General features: G+C 41.7%; 1 protein-coding gene across 9 annotated transcripts in view; it reads right to left on the reverse strand.

The window, feature by feature from the left end:
* Positions 1–18174, reverse strand: part of abcc9 (ATP-binding cassette, sub-family C (CFTR/MRP), member 9) — a 99046-nt gene that overhangs the window by 52968 nt on the left and 27904 nt on the right. For all 9 annotated transcript variants that reach the window (XR_004105060.2, XR_004105059.2, XM_031300304.2 and 6 more), the window contains exons 16-18: positions 12649–12756; positions 3636–3708; positions 878–983 (exon numbers count right to left, since the gene is read on the reverse strand). Coding sequence is in view for 7 of the 9 variants with exons in the window: in XM_031300304.2 (XP_031156164.1) it covers positions 878–983; positions 3636–3708; positions 12649–12756 (287 nt within the window). In the remaining 2 variants the exon portion in view is untranslated. The remainder of the gene's footprint in view (positions 1–877; positions 984–3635; positions 3709–12648; positions 12757–18174) is intronic.

Genomic DNA, 18174 nt, shown 5'->3' on the forward strand with positions numbered 1-18174 from the left:
TTAAACCTTGAAGGACAAATCCGGCGCAAAATGAACCTAGGGGTTAATAACACGTGTCCGAGTTCGACCGTTCTCTGGGATATGTTTTCATGCTAATCGGATGTGACCAGTTTCATCGCAAACCGCTAATTACCCTATAACGCTATTCGTTGGGGCACAGCTAAAGTAAAAAGAAATCTCTATTTCTATACCACTAACAAGGCTCAAAATAACACCACACTTCCACGATAGCATAATGAGGGTCCCTACATGTAAACCCAAGCATTGAGAACTTTGTAAGTCTACAGACAGTTTATTAAAAAGATAGATTATAAAGACAGTACCTTTCACGTATACAGGCAGGCGCCATCTTGGGAAAGTAGTCTGACCAGTCGAACGACGAACGCCGTGCATATATTTTAATAAACAGATATAATTCATGCATTTCCATGTAATTACATTTCACAAATGTAATTCCTATCGACCCATTGGAAACCACGGATCATGGGAGATTTCAAGTGACAGTTCAGCTCACGTTGCACGGCGTTCGCCGTTCGACTGGTCATGACTGTTTTCGCCCGACTGTATACGTGAAAGGTACTGTCTTTCTAAACTATCTTTTTAATAAACTGTCTGTAGACTTACAAAGTTCTCAATGCTTGTTGCGGTACACATGTTGAGTATTAACCTCTAGGTTCATTTTGCGCTGGATTTGTTCTTTAAAGCGACGCTGTACTTGTGTATTCACCATCTTCAATCGTCCTTCTGGAGTAAACCAAAATATCACTACCTAAAGTCCAGTTAGAACTACTGGTTTGGGTCCTAAATAACACCAGAGCACATCCTTGCATACGTCATGACACACTGTGATCCATAAAGTGTTCTTGTGATGTCTTACTTGCTCCAGTAGACACTTCCGCCGAGGGTCTGCATCTCGCCAAGCATGGCCAGCAGCAGGGAGGACTTCCCACAACCCACCTGGCCCACAATCATTGTCAGCTGGCCTGAACACAAAGAAAAGGCGGGGAATGTTATCGCGGGTGTTGTCCTCCTGTAATATATTTATTTATATAAATATTCATACAATATTTCCCAACTTTTGGGTTGGATCTTATGTGGGGTCACCTGATTGGGTCGCAGAGATTTAAGTCTAAGACAGCACATTCAAATTTGACTTATTAATTCAAAAGAATATATAGATTTTTTTTTCATTTATTTTAAAAGCTAATGATATTGTTATTTGTACATATTGCATCCATGCTTGCAAAAACAGAATACACGATTATGTCTTATAATGTTATATTGTTCACATGATAACTTGACAAATGCACGTTGGGGTCGTGAGAATTTTGAGACCTAAAAGTGGAGTCGCATGTCAGAAAAGTACCGATGCTTATCAATCTGTCATAACTGATTATACAATATGCAATTTTTTCTACATTTTCATGTATCTAAGCATCCAAGAGCACATTCGGCGTTAAGAGCTGGACAGACCACCCAAACTGAAATGTCCGCAGTGAGTCAGAGTTATGGACGGAAGGGCAGAGCAAGTTAAAATATATATTATATATTTCCATCTTGTAATGCCGCTGTTTTGGGTATTTTTTAAATATAAATGATTTGTAATAGAGCAGATTTAGGAAATACCTGTATTGACTGAATGATCATATCACTGTATTACTGTATATATTGCCATGCGAGCCACAAATTAAAGATTGGCGAGCCGCGTAATGAGTAACGATGCTCTACAACAACACAACACTGACCAATCTCTGATAAAAAAAATTAAAAGTTTAAGGTGAAAAATGAATATCCGTTATTTACTTACTGACATACACAAAAACAGAGATCAAACAGAGTGCTGATGTTGGTTTTTTTTAAAAAAACACACACACACACACACACACACACACACACACACACACACACACACACACACACACACAGACCAAACAACACTGCACCAGAACTTGGCAGAACAGCAAATCCTGTTTGTGTTAGTAGCATGACGAGGATAGCAAGCGAGTGTGTGATATTCTGCACGGTCAATCTGTTGGCTGCCTCCTCAACATGATCTGGCCTCCTGAGACTTGGTATTTCAGTGACATCGCTGCAGCATTACTGGAACAGCAGGTCTGCATGTTTCGTTCACATTTGAACACTGTGAATTTCACCCATTAGCTCAGTGACAGAGTAGAAACTGAATTTTACCTCCAAAATTATAACGTATAAAACCAGTTTTTCAAACCCGAGAGCATGTTGCTTATAGCTAATGCTTAAGGCAGCAGGAGTCTGAAAAGCTGATTCTGCTTCTAAAATTACAACACTTGGACGCAATTATTTTGTTTACTGCTCTAATCCAACTAACGACCTTATTCTAAATACAACAGTATTTTCATTAAGTTCTTTACATTCCATCATGAGCTTTTCTCCATTACACAACCTCACACCTGATCTTTTTTTGTCATGCTTCTTCTACTGTAGTGTAGCCCATATTTGTGCTATCTGGATATTGTCCAATTCTATTAAAAAAATCACACGTTGAGGCCTCTAAAGTGTCCGATATACCCGCCGCAGCCGACCGTCGTGCGCCAATGTGACGTCATGGGAGCGCCTTAACTGTTTATACTCGCGCGTGGTGGTCGCAACACTAGTTGCAGTCTTCTCCTGAACAGAGGTGGCGCTAATGAGGAAAAGCTACCGACTTTGCTATTTCTACGGACTAGAAGAAGAAGAAAAAGGTATACAACGGCAGAACTGGCAGCAACATTGACGTCAATGTTTCGATTTGATTCCACTTCGTCGGATCAAGCCTTTCATTCACCATAAAAGAACTCATCTTAACCCAGTAAGTTTACAAGAGACACTTGCAGTCACTCAGAGTCCTGGCATCCGGTTAAACTCAAACTCGTCCATGCCTCTTGTTTCCGCTTTGTTGCGCGGTGCTATAAAAAACGACCTCTGGTCGCGCACTCAAAATCCTGGCGCGCCAGCGAGATCTACGTAATTTTGAAATCACATTGGCACGCGGCAGGTCGGCTGCAAAAAAAGGCCTTTAGAGGTAAGATTCAGGCAGCATTAGCATCAAATGTATCACACAGTCATACATTAACATTGACAATGCTGCTTTGCAAAACGTGCCTACAAATTGTTTAAATTAAGTAAATGGACTATATTTATATAGCACTTTTCTAGTCGTAACTACTACTCAAAGCTCTTTAACATAGTACAGGAACCATTCACACACATTCATACACTGTGGCCAAGGCTGCCATACAAGGTGCCACCTGCTCATCAGATAAACATTCACACACATTTACACTCCGATGGCGCAGCATCGGGAGCAATTCGGGGTTCAGTGTCTGGGACACTTCGACCTGGGACTGCAGAAATCAAATCTACATTAACTGGGTATTTAGATCTGCTTACAATAGTGACAGAACACTTTTACAAATATTCTTTTCTAGACTTCATTTGGGTATTATTTTGCATTTATTTATATCAACTTATCTGGATTTCATGGCAAATTTACCAGATTAGGTGGTAATATTAATTGTGTTAAATGTTAACTAAATTCTGATGAAGTACTGAGTCTAAGCTTGGCTGTAAGTGATTGAAGTATATTAAGTATAGTCTGGTGAAAGGGTTAGTCCTACCTGTGGGGATGCAGATGTTGATGTCTGACAGAGTGGACAGGTTACTTCCCCAGGTGAAGAATCCATTGCTCACCTAAACGAAAAACAGAGAGAAATTGAAATGTCAAATTGTCTCTGCTAGAGCACAGAGGCTTTACGCAAGATTTTACTCAGGAAAGATGAAATAAATTAAAACTACTAATGCTACTCATTTTATGGACTGATTTGTTATTTGCAGTGGATTTCTCTGTCATTGTGCAACACATGACTATGTGCTGTTGTCTTGTTGTGAGTAGAGCCACCAGAGTCAAGCAAATGACCCAGTTTATGTCCTGACCCAGAGTTCCTAGCTCTGAGTTCATTGGTGTGAACGCTGCTGTGATAACTGTATTACACAATGAAGGACACACACTGTGCTCATGGTACGTGGGACTGATGACAAACGTCATCCGGTGACGCATTTTCTCAGGTTCTGGAGAGTTCATTTGAATGTACGCGGACAAATAAAAAAAAACATTATTTAAGAGGGACAGGTGCAGCATCTTTTTTTTCCCTTTTTTTTTGTAAGGAGAGGCTGTCTGAGGACCCCCACCAAAATGTGTGTGGTGTGTGTGTGTGTGTGTGTGTGTGTGTGTGTGTGTGTGTCTGAAAATATACATTAACATGAATCCAACATATTATTTGTAAAGATAAATCTTTTTTAATTTACACAACAAGCCTATAGGTAAGGTAGCCATCCACAGCTTAAGAATTCACTGTTCCACATTTTAACATTATAACATGATGTATAAATATATTAATATGTCAACAATTTTTTTTTTTTTTATTGTATGCACAATAAAAAGGTATATCTGAAGGCTCTAGGCCACCCTAAACGTTATTGTAGGCCCAGTTTAATATGCAGCTCAATTCTATAGATTATATATAGTAAGGGCAGGGACCTCTTACTATATATAATGTATAATGTAATGTATCCATCTCTTTTACAGCTGAGGGGTCCTTGGCCTAAAAACGTTGAAGACCCCTACATTACAGGTTCAACGGTTGAATAATAATAGAATCAAATATCCTACAGTCAAATCAAGTCCATTTCATTTATAAAGCCAAAAATCAAAAGGGCCTTACAAACTGTACAGTATACAACACCCTGTAGCTTTAGACCCTTGATTCGGATAAGGACAAAATCCTGTAAAATCTGCAACGATCAATCTGATTTAACGTCCCCAAATTCCTTTCCAGCTCATTCTGAACCCCACAACTCGCTGGCGGGTTTGAATTGCATGTTTGTTTGGTTTTAATCGCCAAACTTACACCATTTATTATAGCCAGAAACTGGCAAAACAGACATTATCGTTGGATTTTCAAATTTCCAACGGTCCTTAAACAAATCATGTGTGATGGATGTTTTTGATCAGGAAATCTAAGCTTATAATAGTAACATTTCATTAAAATGACTTTATTCTACATGTCTCTAAAATTTCGCCAAAAATAAACCGTTTGCACTAACAAGATCCTGTAAAAGCCGTGAATGACTCGACTGAGACCAACAGTCACGTGACAAAAATATAGGACAAAATCAAAGTTGCTGTGTCCTGTTTTTTTTGGTAAACTTCTTAAAGAGATGGTTGCAAAGTAAGAATTACAAGGATGCAGCTCGAGGGAACAGTGAATAATGTATACGGTCAACCATCTTTATGAGTCTTTCAATTCAATTCAATGGTGTTTATAGTTTCAAATCCTAACAGAAGTTATCTCAGGACACTTTACAGATTACAGAGGAGGTCTAGACCAAGCTCTATAATTTCCCGTGGTGGAAGAAGTATTCAGATCCTTTAAAGGAAGACACCGACTTCATACATACTGGGAACTATATTCTCAGAAGGCGAAGCACTGCTACTTGGGCGGAGTGATTAGCGCAACACCTGAAAAGCACCGTTGTTACTCTCTGCTCCTCACCACGGGGCTTCTCAGGTGCTGCGAGCAAATCACTCCGCCCAAGTAGCAGAAGTAGCAGTGCTTCGCCTTCTGAGAATATAGTTCCCAGTATGTATACGGTTGGAGTGCCTCATGTGACCTTGTTATTTGTACATGATGTGACTATACAAATCACAACGTGTAAATAGGAAAATGTTGCCGTTATTTTGTCACTTATTGGGAGCAGTGGGCTAGATGGAACCAGTTACCTCCAGGATCTGTGCTAAGCTAGGCTAGTGGTGGGGGCGTCAGACAGAGTTACGACACGCACGGAGATGAGAAGGGTATGTATGGACTTATCTAACTCTGGGGGATACGGTGAACAAGACAAAGTCCCAATAAGTCAGCGTGTTCCTTTAAAGTGGCTATATGTAACTTTCAGTTTGTGTTGATTCTAACGGCCGCTTTGGACAAAAGCGGTAGTGTTTTTACCACACCTGCTGTCGTAAAGATCTTTTCTTTACGGTGTTGTATTACTTAGATTACTGAGTCAGATTTACCGGGAGGCCTATATAGTTGCGATGAATGTTTTGCTTAGACAGAAAATCATTCATTTACAATCAGAGAATACATTACAGGTGCATCGTTGCATTTCAAGTGTTGCATACGGTAACTTAGCCTACTTTGGATGTCTCGTGACCTAAACCGGGTAGCACTGTCACTATGTCACAAAAATACCACACTGTGAAAATACTCTTTTACAAGTAAAAGTCCTGCATTGAAAATGTTACTTAAGTAAAAGTATGTAAGTATCCTCAGGAAAATGTAGTTAAAGTATTAAAAGTAAAAGTACTCGATGCAGAAAAATACTCAAGTTTTAGAAACTGGAAATGACCCAAACAGTTCTGTCAAATAAGTGTTTAATCGTTTAATAATGTCAGCTGGACTTGTAGGCTGTTAGAATTGTTGGGTAGCTTAATTTATAATAAAACATCAGATATGATAAACTACGTATCTTGTGTGCAAAGATCTTCCTTTGTAAAGTAACTAAGGCTGTCAGATGAATGTAGTGGAGCCGAGCGACTTGTAACAAGCCTTCATATCTAATCCCTGTTCAGTGATCTATCACCCTGCTTCCTGCTAGGACCCCTGTTTACATTCCTCCCATCTGTTGCTTTTATTTGTTTATTTTATGTTTATTTTATCTGACAATCCCCCAGCCTTTTCTCCACTGTTCCCTTCTCCCCATGACACAGATCCCAAAAGGCATCTTTGAGATAAAAAAAAACCCATCTTTGTTCCTTTGTAAGCAAATATTCAACAGGATCTTAAAAGTCACATTTCAAGTTGTTTTTGGTGGTTTGGACATTAGACATCGAAATAATTATCTTGTAAGATATTTCAGGTACATCTGAAAATGTCGAAGTTCCCTGAGCAAAGGTACCTGTTGCCATCATCATACTTAAAACAACTGATAAACAAACATGTGGGAAATGAAGATCGGGGCCACGGTTACTGAGTAAAGTTTGTCAAAAGCAGGACGAGGTACAAAGACGGAAAGCAAGATCTGATGCTATCAACAACAACAAAAAGACAGGGGAGGGAAAGAGAATGGAAGTGGAGAGGAGATAATGTAAAATAGGGAGTGAAACATGAAAATAAGTTACTATAAATATGGGGTTACATGTGGGGTCACTGCTGTATAATCAAAGAACAATTATCATTAACATTTAAGAAGCTGCAGGAAATGGCCCCGAATAGTTGTGTTCACAAGCTACTTTTAATACCACTTAGGATGAAAAACTGATATCAGTTTCCCATATGAAATAACCACAAAATGCAACAAACGATCTATTTTAAAGCCTTCATGGTCACGGTTCAATAAACAGTAGTCAGGTTTCCATTCAACTGTTAAAAATCTAATTTTAGGGTGCCCGGATAGCCCAGTTGGTGGAGTGCGCGCCCACATGCAGAGGTTTACTCCTCGATGCAGCGGGCCCGGGTTCGACTCGACCTGTGGCCCTTTGCTGTATGTCATCCCCCCCCCTCTCACTCTCCTTTCATGTCCTCAGGTGTCCTATCAAAATAAAGGCCCGAAGATGCCCAAAAAAATAATCAAAAATAATCAAAAAGAAGAAGCTAATTTTAAGCCAACTTTTGAAATATTGCACAAAAGAAATTCAATGAGTTTCCATCAACTGGTTTGGAGTGAATAAACGAGGCTACAGCAAAGTTTGGTCAGAAGTTCGCACTACAGGTTACGCATGGCTGTGATCAGGTCTTTAGGAATTTGGTTTAATTGGTCAAGTTTTAATGTGATGTTTGTTGGTGGTAGGGCGCGAGAAATACTTCTGTCTCTTTACCCGTCCACACATACATGTTTTTGCGCGTTACGGAAATATCCTGGAAGACGCCAACAGCGGAAACATCTGATCAGTCATGTGAGATAAATGTTTGCTACGTCAGAACTTATGTGACAGTGGCATTTTCTCATGTATGTATGTCATTTTGTAGAGATTGATCCTGTGGTGTAAAATAGTTTTGTATGTATTTCGTACAGGAAACATTTTTTTACTCGTCTTTGTATTGTAAAGCTTAGATCGGGCCCAAAAGATCAAGCCCAACCCTACCCGAGCCCGTGTACGTTGTGTCCGAGCCCGGCCGACACATTAATTGGAATTATGAGCCCGAGCCCAATTTAAACCAGACAATTTTTTAATAAGTGGGCCGTTATAACTGACGTTCTCAACTACAATTCCGAGTTGTTTGAACTGCAGAAATCTGTAAATCTGTTTAGAAGGGGTATGCTTGGAGAAGTAACAAAAGAGGATATTGAAGGCTGACGATCATCTTTTCTGCCATGGCGAGCCTGCTTCATGTGTCTGTTCGTCGTCGAAGTCCCCGTTTTTTTGCTGTCGTAGGCGAGCAGCGTGCCGCACTTAATGCACTCGACAAAGCCAACACATTTGTTGTCACTGCCCACGACTTGTTTAAAATGGTTCCATACCTCTGACTTTCCTCCAAACTTGCTCAAAGTTAATTCTCCTGTTTTTATTTGTTTCCTTACATCTTCAAGCTCCATATTGCACTTAAGCTACACAACACAGCACAGCACAGCAGGCCCGGTGTGATGCGTGCGAATGGAGGAGACACTGCGCCATGATTAAAAAAACACAAATGCTTGATCAAGGGCCCGGCCCGAGGATAGTGGTGGGAAATATCGGCCCGACCCAGCCCGCAGGCAGAGAATGTAAACTCTATTGTATTGTTGTCTTGTTTATTTGTATGTTGTTTGAATGTGTTTTTTTTATTTTGCACTCCTGACTGCATATCAAGTTTCCCATTTGGGATAATAAAGTGACTGAACTGAACTTTTCACATTCCAGTTAGAGCATCACTTTTTTTTTGGCATCATGTGGTTCAGGTCCTAACTGTGTGGCGGCATTTGGAAGTCTATCTATCCATCTTTAATGTTGTCATCCTGATTGTCCGTGCTGTTATTTCACTATGTCGGTCTATTCTGTACAGACGCCATCTATTGCATGTCCGTCTGTCCAGAGAGAGGGATCCCTACTCAGTTGCTCTCAGGTTTCTTCCATTGTTTCCCGTTAAAGATTTTTTGGGGGGGATTTTTTCTTTATCTGAATAGAGTAACTAATGACAGAGGATGTCGTATTCTCTACAGATTGTTAAACCCTTTGAGGCAAATTTGTGATGTGTGTGGTGGATCTTCCGCAAACATCATGTTGTGGTATGATGAGACTTACAGTGCGGATCCACTTTTGCAACACGACTGAAGCGTGGTGTCGCGACGTAATACATCCATGGTTGATGCTCCACGCCCTTGACCGGCAGCTGATTGGACGAACGCGTCACGTGGGTCTGGCTACTCCTGAATTTCAAAACGACCATCATGGCGGCTCGCTCAGAATACGATTTCGTATTTTACGAAAATAGTTCACCGAAACGTGTTTCTGAAAACATTTTAAGCGATTTCAGATCAACAAAGGTCCGTTTGAAAGATTTTCGTCTACTTCTACTGGATGGTCGCGTTCAACGGATTCATTTGCATAAAGATGGGCATCGGCCAGCTTTTTGACGCATTTTTTCAAATGCAGCGCCGCCTTCCCGGGATGCTTTGCGGGCGCGTTGAAGTCGCTTGACATCACCCATAGGAATAAAGTGGAGCGTGGTGCGACAGAAGCACCGCACGACCAAGTGGATCTGCACGGTAAGGGAAAGCTTACATGACAACATCAGGTCATTCATAGGTCACAGGTCAGGGGACGAGAATATTCGGCCAGTCTCTAACAACCAAACCTCTTCATGTATAACGGTTTGTCTATCTACAGAGTCAGGAAATCTATGTAGGCAGCTACTTGAATAGGGAATGTTTTGTCTCAGGGCTGTCTCCTTTTGGAGGTCGGTGGGCCAGCCACACGATTTAGTATCTGTGTTAACGGCGCCTGCTATATCTTTGTTTAAGGTTCAGCTAAACGTAACGCCTCCAGCATGTGTTTAAATACACCTTCAGGAAGACAGGAACCTCAGAGAGTTGGGATGGCACTGCACAATAACACATGGTGGTTAAACTGTACCGCCTGCTTAATTGTCTCCTCATTTGAGTGTTCATTAAATGCTTCTGTGTAAGTCCTAAGTCTCCAGAACCTTCTTCACGTATGTGAATGAGTTGTGCTGCTCCAGAGTGTTTCCTCAACAATGTAATGTGATATCGGGCTTTATAAATAAAATTGACTTGACCTTTTCCTGTTTAGTATTTCTGGAGTGGAAGAATTTGATGATCGGGCTGCGCAGAGCCACATGTCCACATATTTTTGCCCATGTGGTGTATAAGAAAAGGTTGGTTTTTTTTATTAAATACTTAAATTGACGAGCTGCTAAATCCTACCCTGGCAACAAAGACTTTGTTAAACATGGAACACCCAACTCTCTCTCTCTCTCTCTCTCTCTCTCTCTCTCTCTCTCTCTCTCTCTCTCTCTCTCTTTAATTAGCAGACCGCCGTCTGGTCAGTAGCGTCACTCCGCAGGGATGAGACAGGAAGGGCAGCCTTCACAGAGGGGCTGAGAAAATGTTGGACACATTCACAAGGCCCTTTAAGGGGCAACAAATTCTCGTGTGAATCCTACACATCCTGAGAAGACAGACAGTACACACACACACACACACACACACACACACACACGTATGATTCCACGCACCCACCAATGACCCATGGATGTACGAACAGCCAAGATGTGAAACAGATGTTGACAGAGTTAAATAAATGATGGTATTAGGGAGCAGCTAGTACGTGTCTATGCATGCGTGAGTGCTAAGGACCTCCTCATATGAATGAAACACTTGATGCAATACATACAGATATGTCAGTAGAATTAATGATCTGTACTGTCAGATCAATACCAATCCATGTTGTTTGATGAGACGTTGCTTTATACATCTCTTATTAACTCGTCCAAAACACATCTGAAAGTGTGATTGTCGGACTTCTTTGAAAGCGGGTAAACTAATCATGTTGTCGACATGACGTGGCCTGTGAATCAGGCCGATTTAGTTGCATCAAAAGGTAATGATCTTTATCATAAGGTGTTTTCGTAATGTTGTCAATGGCACCCTGTCTGGGCTCATTCATTTAGCTTTTTACTGTTACAAAAAAAAGATAAAAAGATAATAAAAATGGCAGCAAATCATGTTCGTGTTTTAAAAGCATCTTAAACAAATTGGAACGCAACCAATATGTACTTATTGTCTTCTTGAATAACTTTTGAGTGCGTGGGAACCAAAAAATCTGGATGAAAATCAATTCAAACCAGCCTGCTCTGGTATTCTTTGTTAAAAATCAGTAACAAATGAAAAAGATAAGCCATATTCCCATCTTGCTTTTACATTCTCATGTTTTCTTTCCTTTTATTACCCTCTCTTCAATCTCCACTTCTATCAAACACATCCCTCTGTATACTAAACTTGTCTATCCCCCAAGGCCTCCTTAAAGTTTATCTCTAAGAGGGGCTCGAGAAGTGCCAGGCAGCAGTCTGGAAAGCTGAGTTCATCGCTTCTGAATGTGCTGCCTCTAGCCGCCTCTCTCAGCGTCCGACACAGAAAAGCCTCTTGGATGTGAAGTCAGTCTGACATCAAGACCAAGTTTTCTACGGTTCTTTTATAGAGCTCGTTCTGATCTCTCGTGTCCAAAATTCTTTTCTAAACACTTAAAACAAAGACGTCTAAAGGGCCGTCCACACCTAGAATAATAACTATAACGATAACTATAAATATATAGTTTTAAAAATCGTTCTAACTCAAGCGGATGGTGGAGTGAGTAGACAGTGGTGAACGATAGAGAAACACCGACAGCCAATCAAATCCATCTGAGTTTACAACATGGCACGGCAGAGAGAGATTTCTTTCACAGAGGTGGTCGGTGGCATGACCGTGATGTGATTTTTTCCCCCTCGGTGGGGCTAGGATCCTAGATCTGTGTATTTTTGTATTTTTAAACTAATATTTTATAATATATAATAATATTTTTAAAGTACTATTTCTCATGTCACAGAAACCACTAAGAGTGAATCTATCATCATACTGTCTGTGTTTTTGCTCCCTGTGCCCATGTACAGATCTGACACCCGCACGCCCTCCCTCCCCTCATCCCCGGCTCTATGGAGCTCTGAGCGCTGCTGTTTCCCGGAGAGGACATCGGTGAACGGTATCGGCGCCCCAGGGGCCGCCGGGCAGACTTTCCTTTGGTTCATAAAAATGTACCCGAACTCACGAATAGTTAGGATATTACTGCAGGCATTCCTGTAATCTTACGTTGCAACTGTCTGCTGTATCAGTGTATAATGAATTATTATCAGCTGGAGCGTGCAGTGCGTGCTTGACGTCGCTGTTTTGCAGAACGCTATCGTTCAGCAGTTTGGATGCTCACATCGTTGTAGTTATAGTTATCGTTATCGTTCTTGGTGTGGATGGCCCTTAAAACCTTATATTTCTTTAACCTTGGACACTGGTAGTTACATTCTTGGGGTCTTTGACAGTTCATAGTCTTTTTCTGTCCTTACCCCCGAGCAACCATTTCCCCAACACGTGAACTTTGACCCTGACCTTTACAGCCACATCCTCCGTTTCCGTGGGTCTCATCTGTCGCCGGGTCGGCTGCTCGTAGTTGTCCATCTGGTACCGCATTGGCTGCTTCCTGTTGATTGCTTTGGTCTTGAGGGGGATATGAAAAAGAGACAGATTTGAAGTTAGCATTCAAACAGACTTTAGACTCTCCTGCATCCGCTTCAGTTCCTTGGGGAGAAGAAGTGCGGGGGTTCACTCGGATATAAGCCTGGAGGATGATGTTGCCCCAAAGGGTTCAATTCCCACTGGGAGCACATTATTCTGTTCTTATCCAGACACGCCACACATACAAACACACTGTACATCGGGCTCTCTGTCCTGTTATCTTCGTTGTGTGTCAGCTGTACATTTGTTGAATAAGTAGCAAGGCTAAAGGCTACGTTGTTTATATTCATGTCACTTGCCACATCATCGCAACCATGAAGCATAGGGTTGCACGATATGAGGAAAATATGCGATAAAGTTGTAGAATATTACTTGCGATAGATAAACAGATCTTAAAGTGTGCTCAGTTCTGCCTTTCTGCTGCTTTCAGTATTCTGCTAAAATACAACAAATGCTTGTTGAATTTAAAACGAATGAAAGGAAATCATTTCCAACATTCTTTTATTGAACAAACTGAACATTGAATTGAAAATAAAGGGCAACACTACTACATTATAAAGTGCAGTTCTCTACTGATATTTTCTTTCAACTAACAAAAGAAAATCTCGCGGTGTGTATATTGCGCCAGTTGATATCGCGATGACGATATATAAAAACGATATATTGTGCAGCCCTAATGAAGTATACATCTGAGGAAGTCAGGGTACGGCAGCCGGATGTAATTAAATTGCTGCTTTTCTGGAGCATTAACGCATGTTAAATGTACAAAATGTAATCTTCCGCCACTAGGGGTCTCTCAATCAAAGCAATAACAAAAGGAGTTTGGTGACGGGTGGGTGGTGATGGCGCAGTGGATATGACGCGTGCCTTTAGCGTGGGAGATCTGGGTTCGATTCCCACTGCGATACATCAACCAACGTGTCCCTGAGTAAGACAGTTAACCCATAGTTGCTCCAGAGGCGTGCGACCTCTGACATATATAGCAAATGTAAGTCGCTTTGGATAAAAGCGTCAGCTAAATGACATGTAACCTAACGTAATGTGACGTGGTGAAGTAGGGTGGGATGATGGGAGTTGTTCTCTTCACCACCATTGGCGTCATTGCAGTAAGTTTCTCTCGGAAAGGGTTCCTCCAGTGTTCCTCATCCGTAGAGGTCTCCTCCTCTCCAAAACAAACAATTAAAACCGGTAAAAACACTGAATGAAGCGGTTTCACGTTAAAAATCTGTTTCTCCGACGCTGTTTGGCTCGTCGAGCCGATCCGCGGTTAATGTTTGTTCAGCTTCTATTTTTTCTGATAACATCCAGATATCCGATGATTGTAACTTTAAGGACCACAAATTTTCTTTTGCTTTTGAAGTTACCTTGTCAATAGTCTTGCATTGTCAGACCCTTCCTCCACAGCACTGCGGAGGAGGGTCTGGCTAGTTCACACAGCGTAGCGTAGCGGAGAAAAACATGCGCTGGTTTATTGGCATTTCTTTAAACCAATCACAATCGTCTTGGGCGGTGCTAAGCGCCGTACGGAGCCCCGGTGCCGCTGCAAAATAGCCTCGGGAAGGAACTTGTTTTGGTGGAACGTGTATGTTCAAAAGTTGTTTTAGTCGTGCAACAGAAAACTCAGATTGGACAGATAGTCTAGCTAGCTGTCTGGATTCACCCTGCAGAGATCTGAGGAGCAGTTAACCATAGTCCTCAGAAATCCACTGGAGTTTAAAATTACAACACAAAGAAAGTGGAAGGTAATGGGACATCCGGCCAAAACGAGTGATATCTGGCGGAATACCCGACGGTACCGGAGCAATCCCGGAAGTGAAACGTCGTGGATATAGACTACCTTGTCAATGACGTCGAAATGCTGATAATGGGGACAATTTCATCTGAAAGGGGAGCTAGATAAAAGATCAGTGAGGTAACAAAACCAACAGTAATCATTAGGGTTGGGCATTTGGATTTTAACAATTCTGATTCCAACTGCGATTCTTCCTTTCGATTCCGGTTCTTATCGATTCTCGATTCCGATTCTTTGAGGGGTGGAGTTGACCCGGGTCACATGCTTATTTCACAAATAAGAGGAAAGTTTAATTTTAATTCAATGGTGGGTTGCAGTTTTACCGGTCTTTTTCAATGTAAAATAAAGCCATACTAGAGCGCCGCTTACTGTGCTCCATGGCTGCAACACAACAAGCGCCTGGCCGCTACGAAAACCAAAACTTGCACATGTTAAATTTGGAACCCATGATCAGATTTGAAACCAAATCCTACTGGAATCGTAATTTTTGAAACGATTCCAAGTAGGAATCGGTTCTCGAGGCCCAATCATAGTAATCATCCTCTGGAGACAATGAATAATACATTTTCATCACTAAGCCTCAGTACAAGAGAGGCAAAAACACAACAGGGGTTCAACCTGCAGTATGAAGTACCACAAATATTCTACATTTGCAGTTCGTAACACCTCATCTCTACTTGCTCTTCCATGGAAATGCCTTCTAGACTACAGGAAGTGGAGCTTTTACATTTCCTCTTGATATAAATAGGTGAAATGGGTACTGATAGCTGTGCCTATGAAAACATTAGGTTACAAAAAGTCTCATTGCTTGCTGCACTGTTTGAATTGATTGATTTTGTAATATTATGGAGAGCACAGTCCAATAACAACACAGCAGTGGCCACTTACTGTAGCTCCCAGATATCCTGGTTAAATCTTTAAAAATTAAGAGTCTTTAAATTACCACTTTGAGTTTGTAATGGCTTCATAAAGGAAACATAAAGCAGCTGCAAATGGAGCTTTTACGTTGAGTAGAAGTAATAAAATTATGGAAATGACAACCAGAAAGACCAAGGCCAATATTACTGTTTGCATTTAAGCATACTAAATAATGAATACATTTCTGTATCTCTCTCTCCCTCTCTCCCAACTGGTCACACCCACAAAGAGCCAGGGTCTGCCCGAGGTTTCTGCCTGTGAAAAGGAAGTTTTCCCTTGCCGCTGTCACACCAAACACATGCTCTTGTGGAAATTGTAGAGTGTCTGTAAATTACAGAGTGTGGTCTAGCCCTACTCTATCGTTAACGTTTCCAAAGATAACTTCCGTTATGATTTGACACTATGAATACAATTTAATATAAATAAATAATCCATTATAAATATGTTGTGTTTTGTCATTATGCCTTCAATTTGAAAACCAATAAACTTCTACAGAGTTCTGTGAGTCACTCGGCTCTGTGGTCTGACTGTCCACTTCAGACACAGTGTCAATTCCTCTGCAACATAATAGCCACCATGTGACTCAGTTGGCTGAAACCTCAGACAGACACAAGATTAACAAAGTCAGAGCTGCAGTTCACTGGGTGGTGATGTTCTGTAAGACCCCCCCGCTGCCTCAGAAACAGAACAATTAGTCCTGAGAAAACAACATGACATCTACTATGAGTAAAGTAACACTTAATGTCAAAATCACTCTATATCAAATCTGCCAAATGTCCTTGCCAAGCGACTTTGCTCAGCCACGCTTACGTTGTATTTTTTTTTTTTTGCGTTCTGTGTTATGCTGTAGCAATGCGAGTAGCCAATCACAGTCCACCCTGAACCAAAATATTGTTTTCTGTTTTGAACCCTCTCAGGTCTAAGCAATTTTTTCTAATGTTAGGTTCGCCTGGGCTACGTTCAGCCCCGACAAAACGTAGTAACATGTTTTTTTAAACTGAAACGTGGGTGCGTTGAACACCCTGTTGTATGCGCAAGCGCTCTGCCTTTTTAATCACCACGAGTTTACAGACACGTCTCTGCTGATTGGGTATCAGCTGTGACACAGCCAATAAACAAGAGAAAACATATCTCAAAGCCATTGCACACCGTTTCACACCGTTCCACACCGTGCCACACCGTTCCGAGGAAATATGTAATTTAACCAGGAAACCGTAGCAACACGGTGCACACAGTTTTTGAGATTGAACGTGCCCCTGGTCTTCTTGTGTAGTAATGCTGACTTCATGTGATTGGTCGAGCCAACTGTCAGTCAAGGCGTCACTATCCAAGATGGCGCCCGGCTAACGCTAAAACATAGGGTGTTTCTCAATACCAAGTACGTGCGTTGCGACGGTAGTTCCATGTTTTGAGAGGTGCACGTCAGGCTACAGCGTGATTTATGCTTCTGCGTTAAATCAACGCTGTGGCTACGTACGTAGGTACGTGGAGACACGAACCATACGCCGGACCCTACGCCATAGCCTGACGTGCACCTCTCAAAAATGTACCTGCATGTCGTTCAGCCGTGGCGTGGTAGCGTTGCATTTCCCCCCCCCCGACTCATTTCCGGGTTCTCCTTCTCCATAAACAACATGAAATCAAGGAGAGGGTTAACTTTTCCTGCTACAGATTTGCGACCGTGGTCAGAAAGAACAGGGGAGACACTTTGTTTCTCTCACTATGCCTCTAGAGTCGCTATTCGCTCAAAGCTAATAACGTCACTCTCTCACTCACTCTACCACACACTCCCACCGGCCCTGCTATTCTCTTAAAGAGATCGACGTACACGCCAACACACAAGTATAAACTTCAGGCCACCCACGTAGGCCACGGCCAAAGCTCTGCGTGGAGCCTCCGCAGAACCATGAATCACGCTTACGGCGTAGGGTCGGTATCTCCATGTACCCGTGTACGTACGGCGTCGATATAACGCAGGAGCATAAATTGGCCTTAAGGTTTGTCCATGTCCTGGATGTAGGAGGGACCTGAGCACGGTAGGCAAGTACCAGTGACTTATGTATGCGTTATAGAATCTCCTTCTTGTCTTGATTGACTCGACTGCGCCATCAGAAACATCGTTTTTCTATTAAAAGCTTTTTATTACCTAAGTATAAATAAGTAACTGTCAAGATTTTTTATTTATTTTTTAAACGCCGATTGGGTTTAACTTTTTTCTCATTTCTCAAAATTCACTTATACGAATGAACTCAATGCCGTGCTGCCAGCCACAGGAATCGTGCGTCATTGCACATCGCTGTCTAAATACGTGAAGATCCCTTGGAGGATGTGCTCATTGCTCATTAGGCTCTCGCTCCAGCAGGAGTCGGCGGCAGGGCTGATGTTATACATACGTCCCTTAACACCCTGTTAAAGCAACCGGTCCTGCAAAGCAGAAAGGACACAAGTTACCTGGAGTAACATGGAAGGAATGTGTCCCGTGTCGTCTGGCACACCTCATTGATCCAAACCCCCTGTCCACGAGGAAACTCTGGCTCTTAAATTCAGCACATTAAAGCGCTTTCTTGGCACTCTCAGTGTGCTTTAGTTAACACCATCTGTTTTTAATACAAGATAAATGTTTGGATTTTGTTTGCAGTTTGAAGCTCTTCATTGCTTACAAGTCCTTTAATGTGACGTCTGTAAATTTC

The sequence above is a fragment of the Sander lucioperca genome, chromosome 20 (assembly GCF_008315115.2).
Source record: "Sander lucioperca isolate FBNREF2018 chromosome 20, SLUC_FBN_1.2, whole genome shotgun sequence".
NCBI lineage: Eukaryota > Metazoa > Chordata > Actinopteri > Perciformes > Percidae > Sander > Sander lucioperca.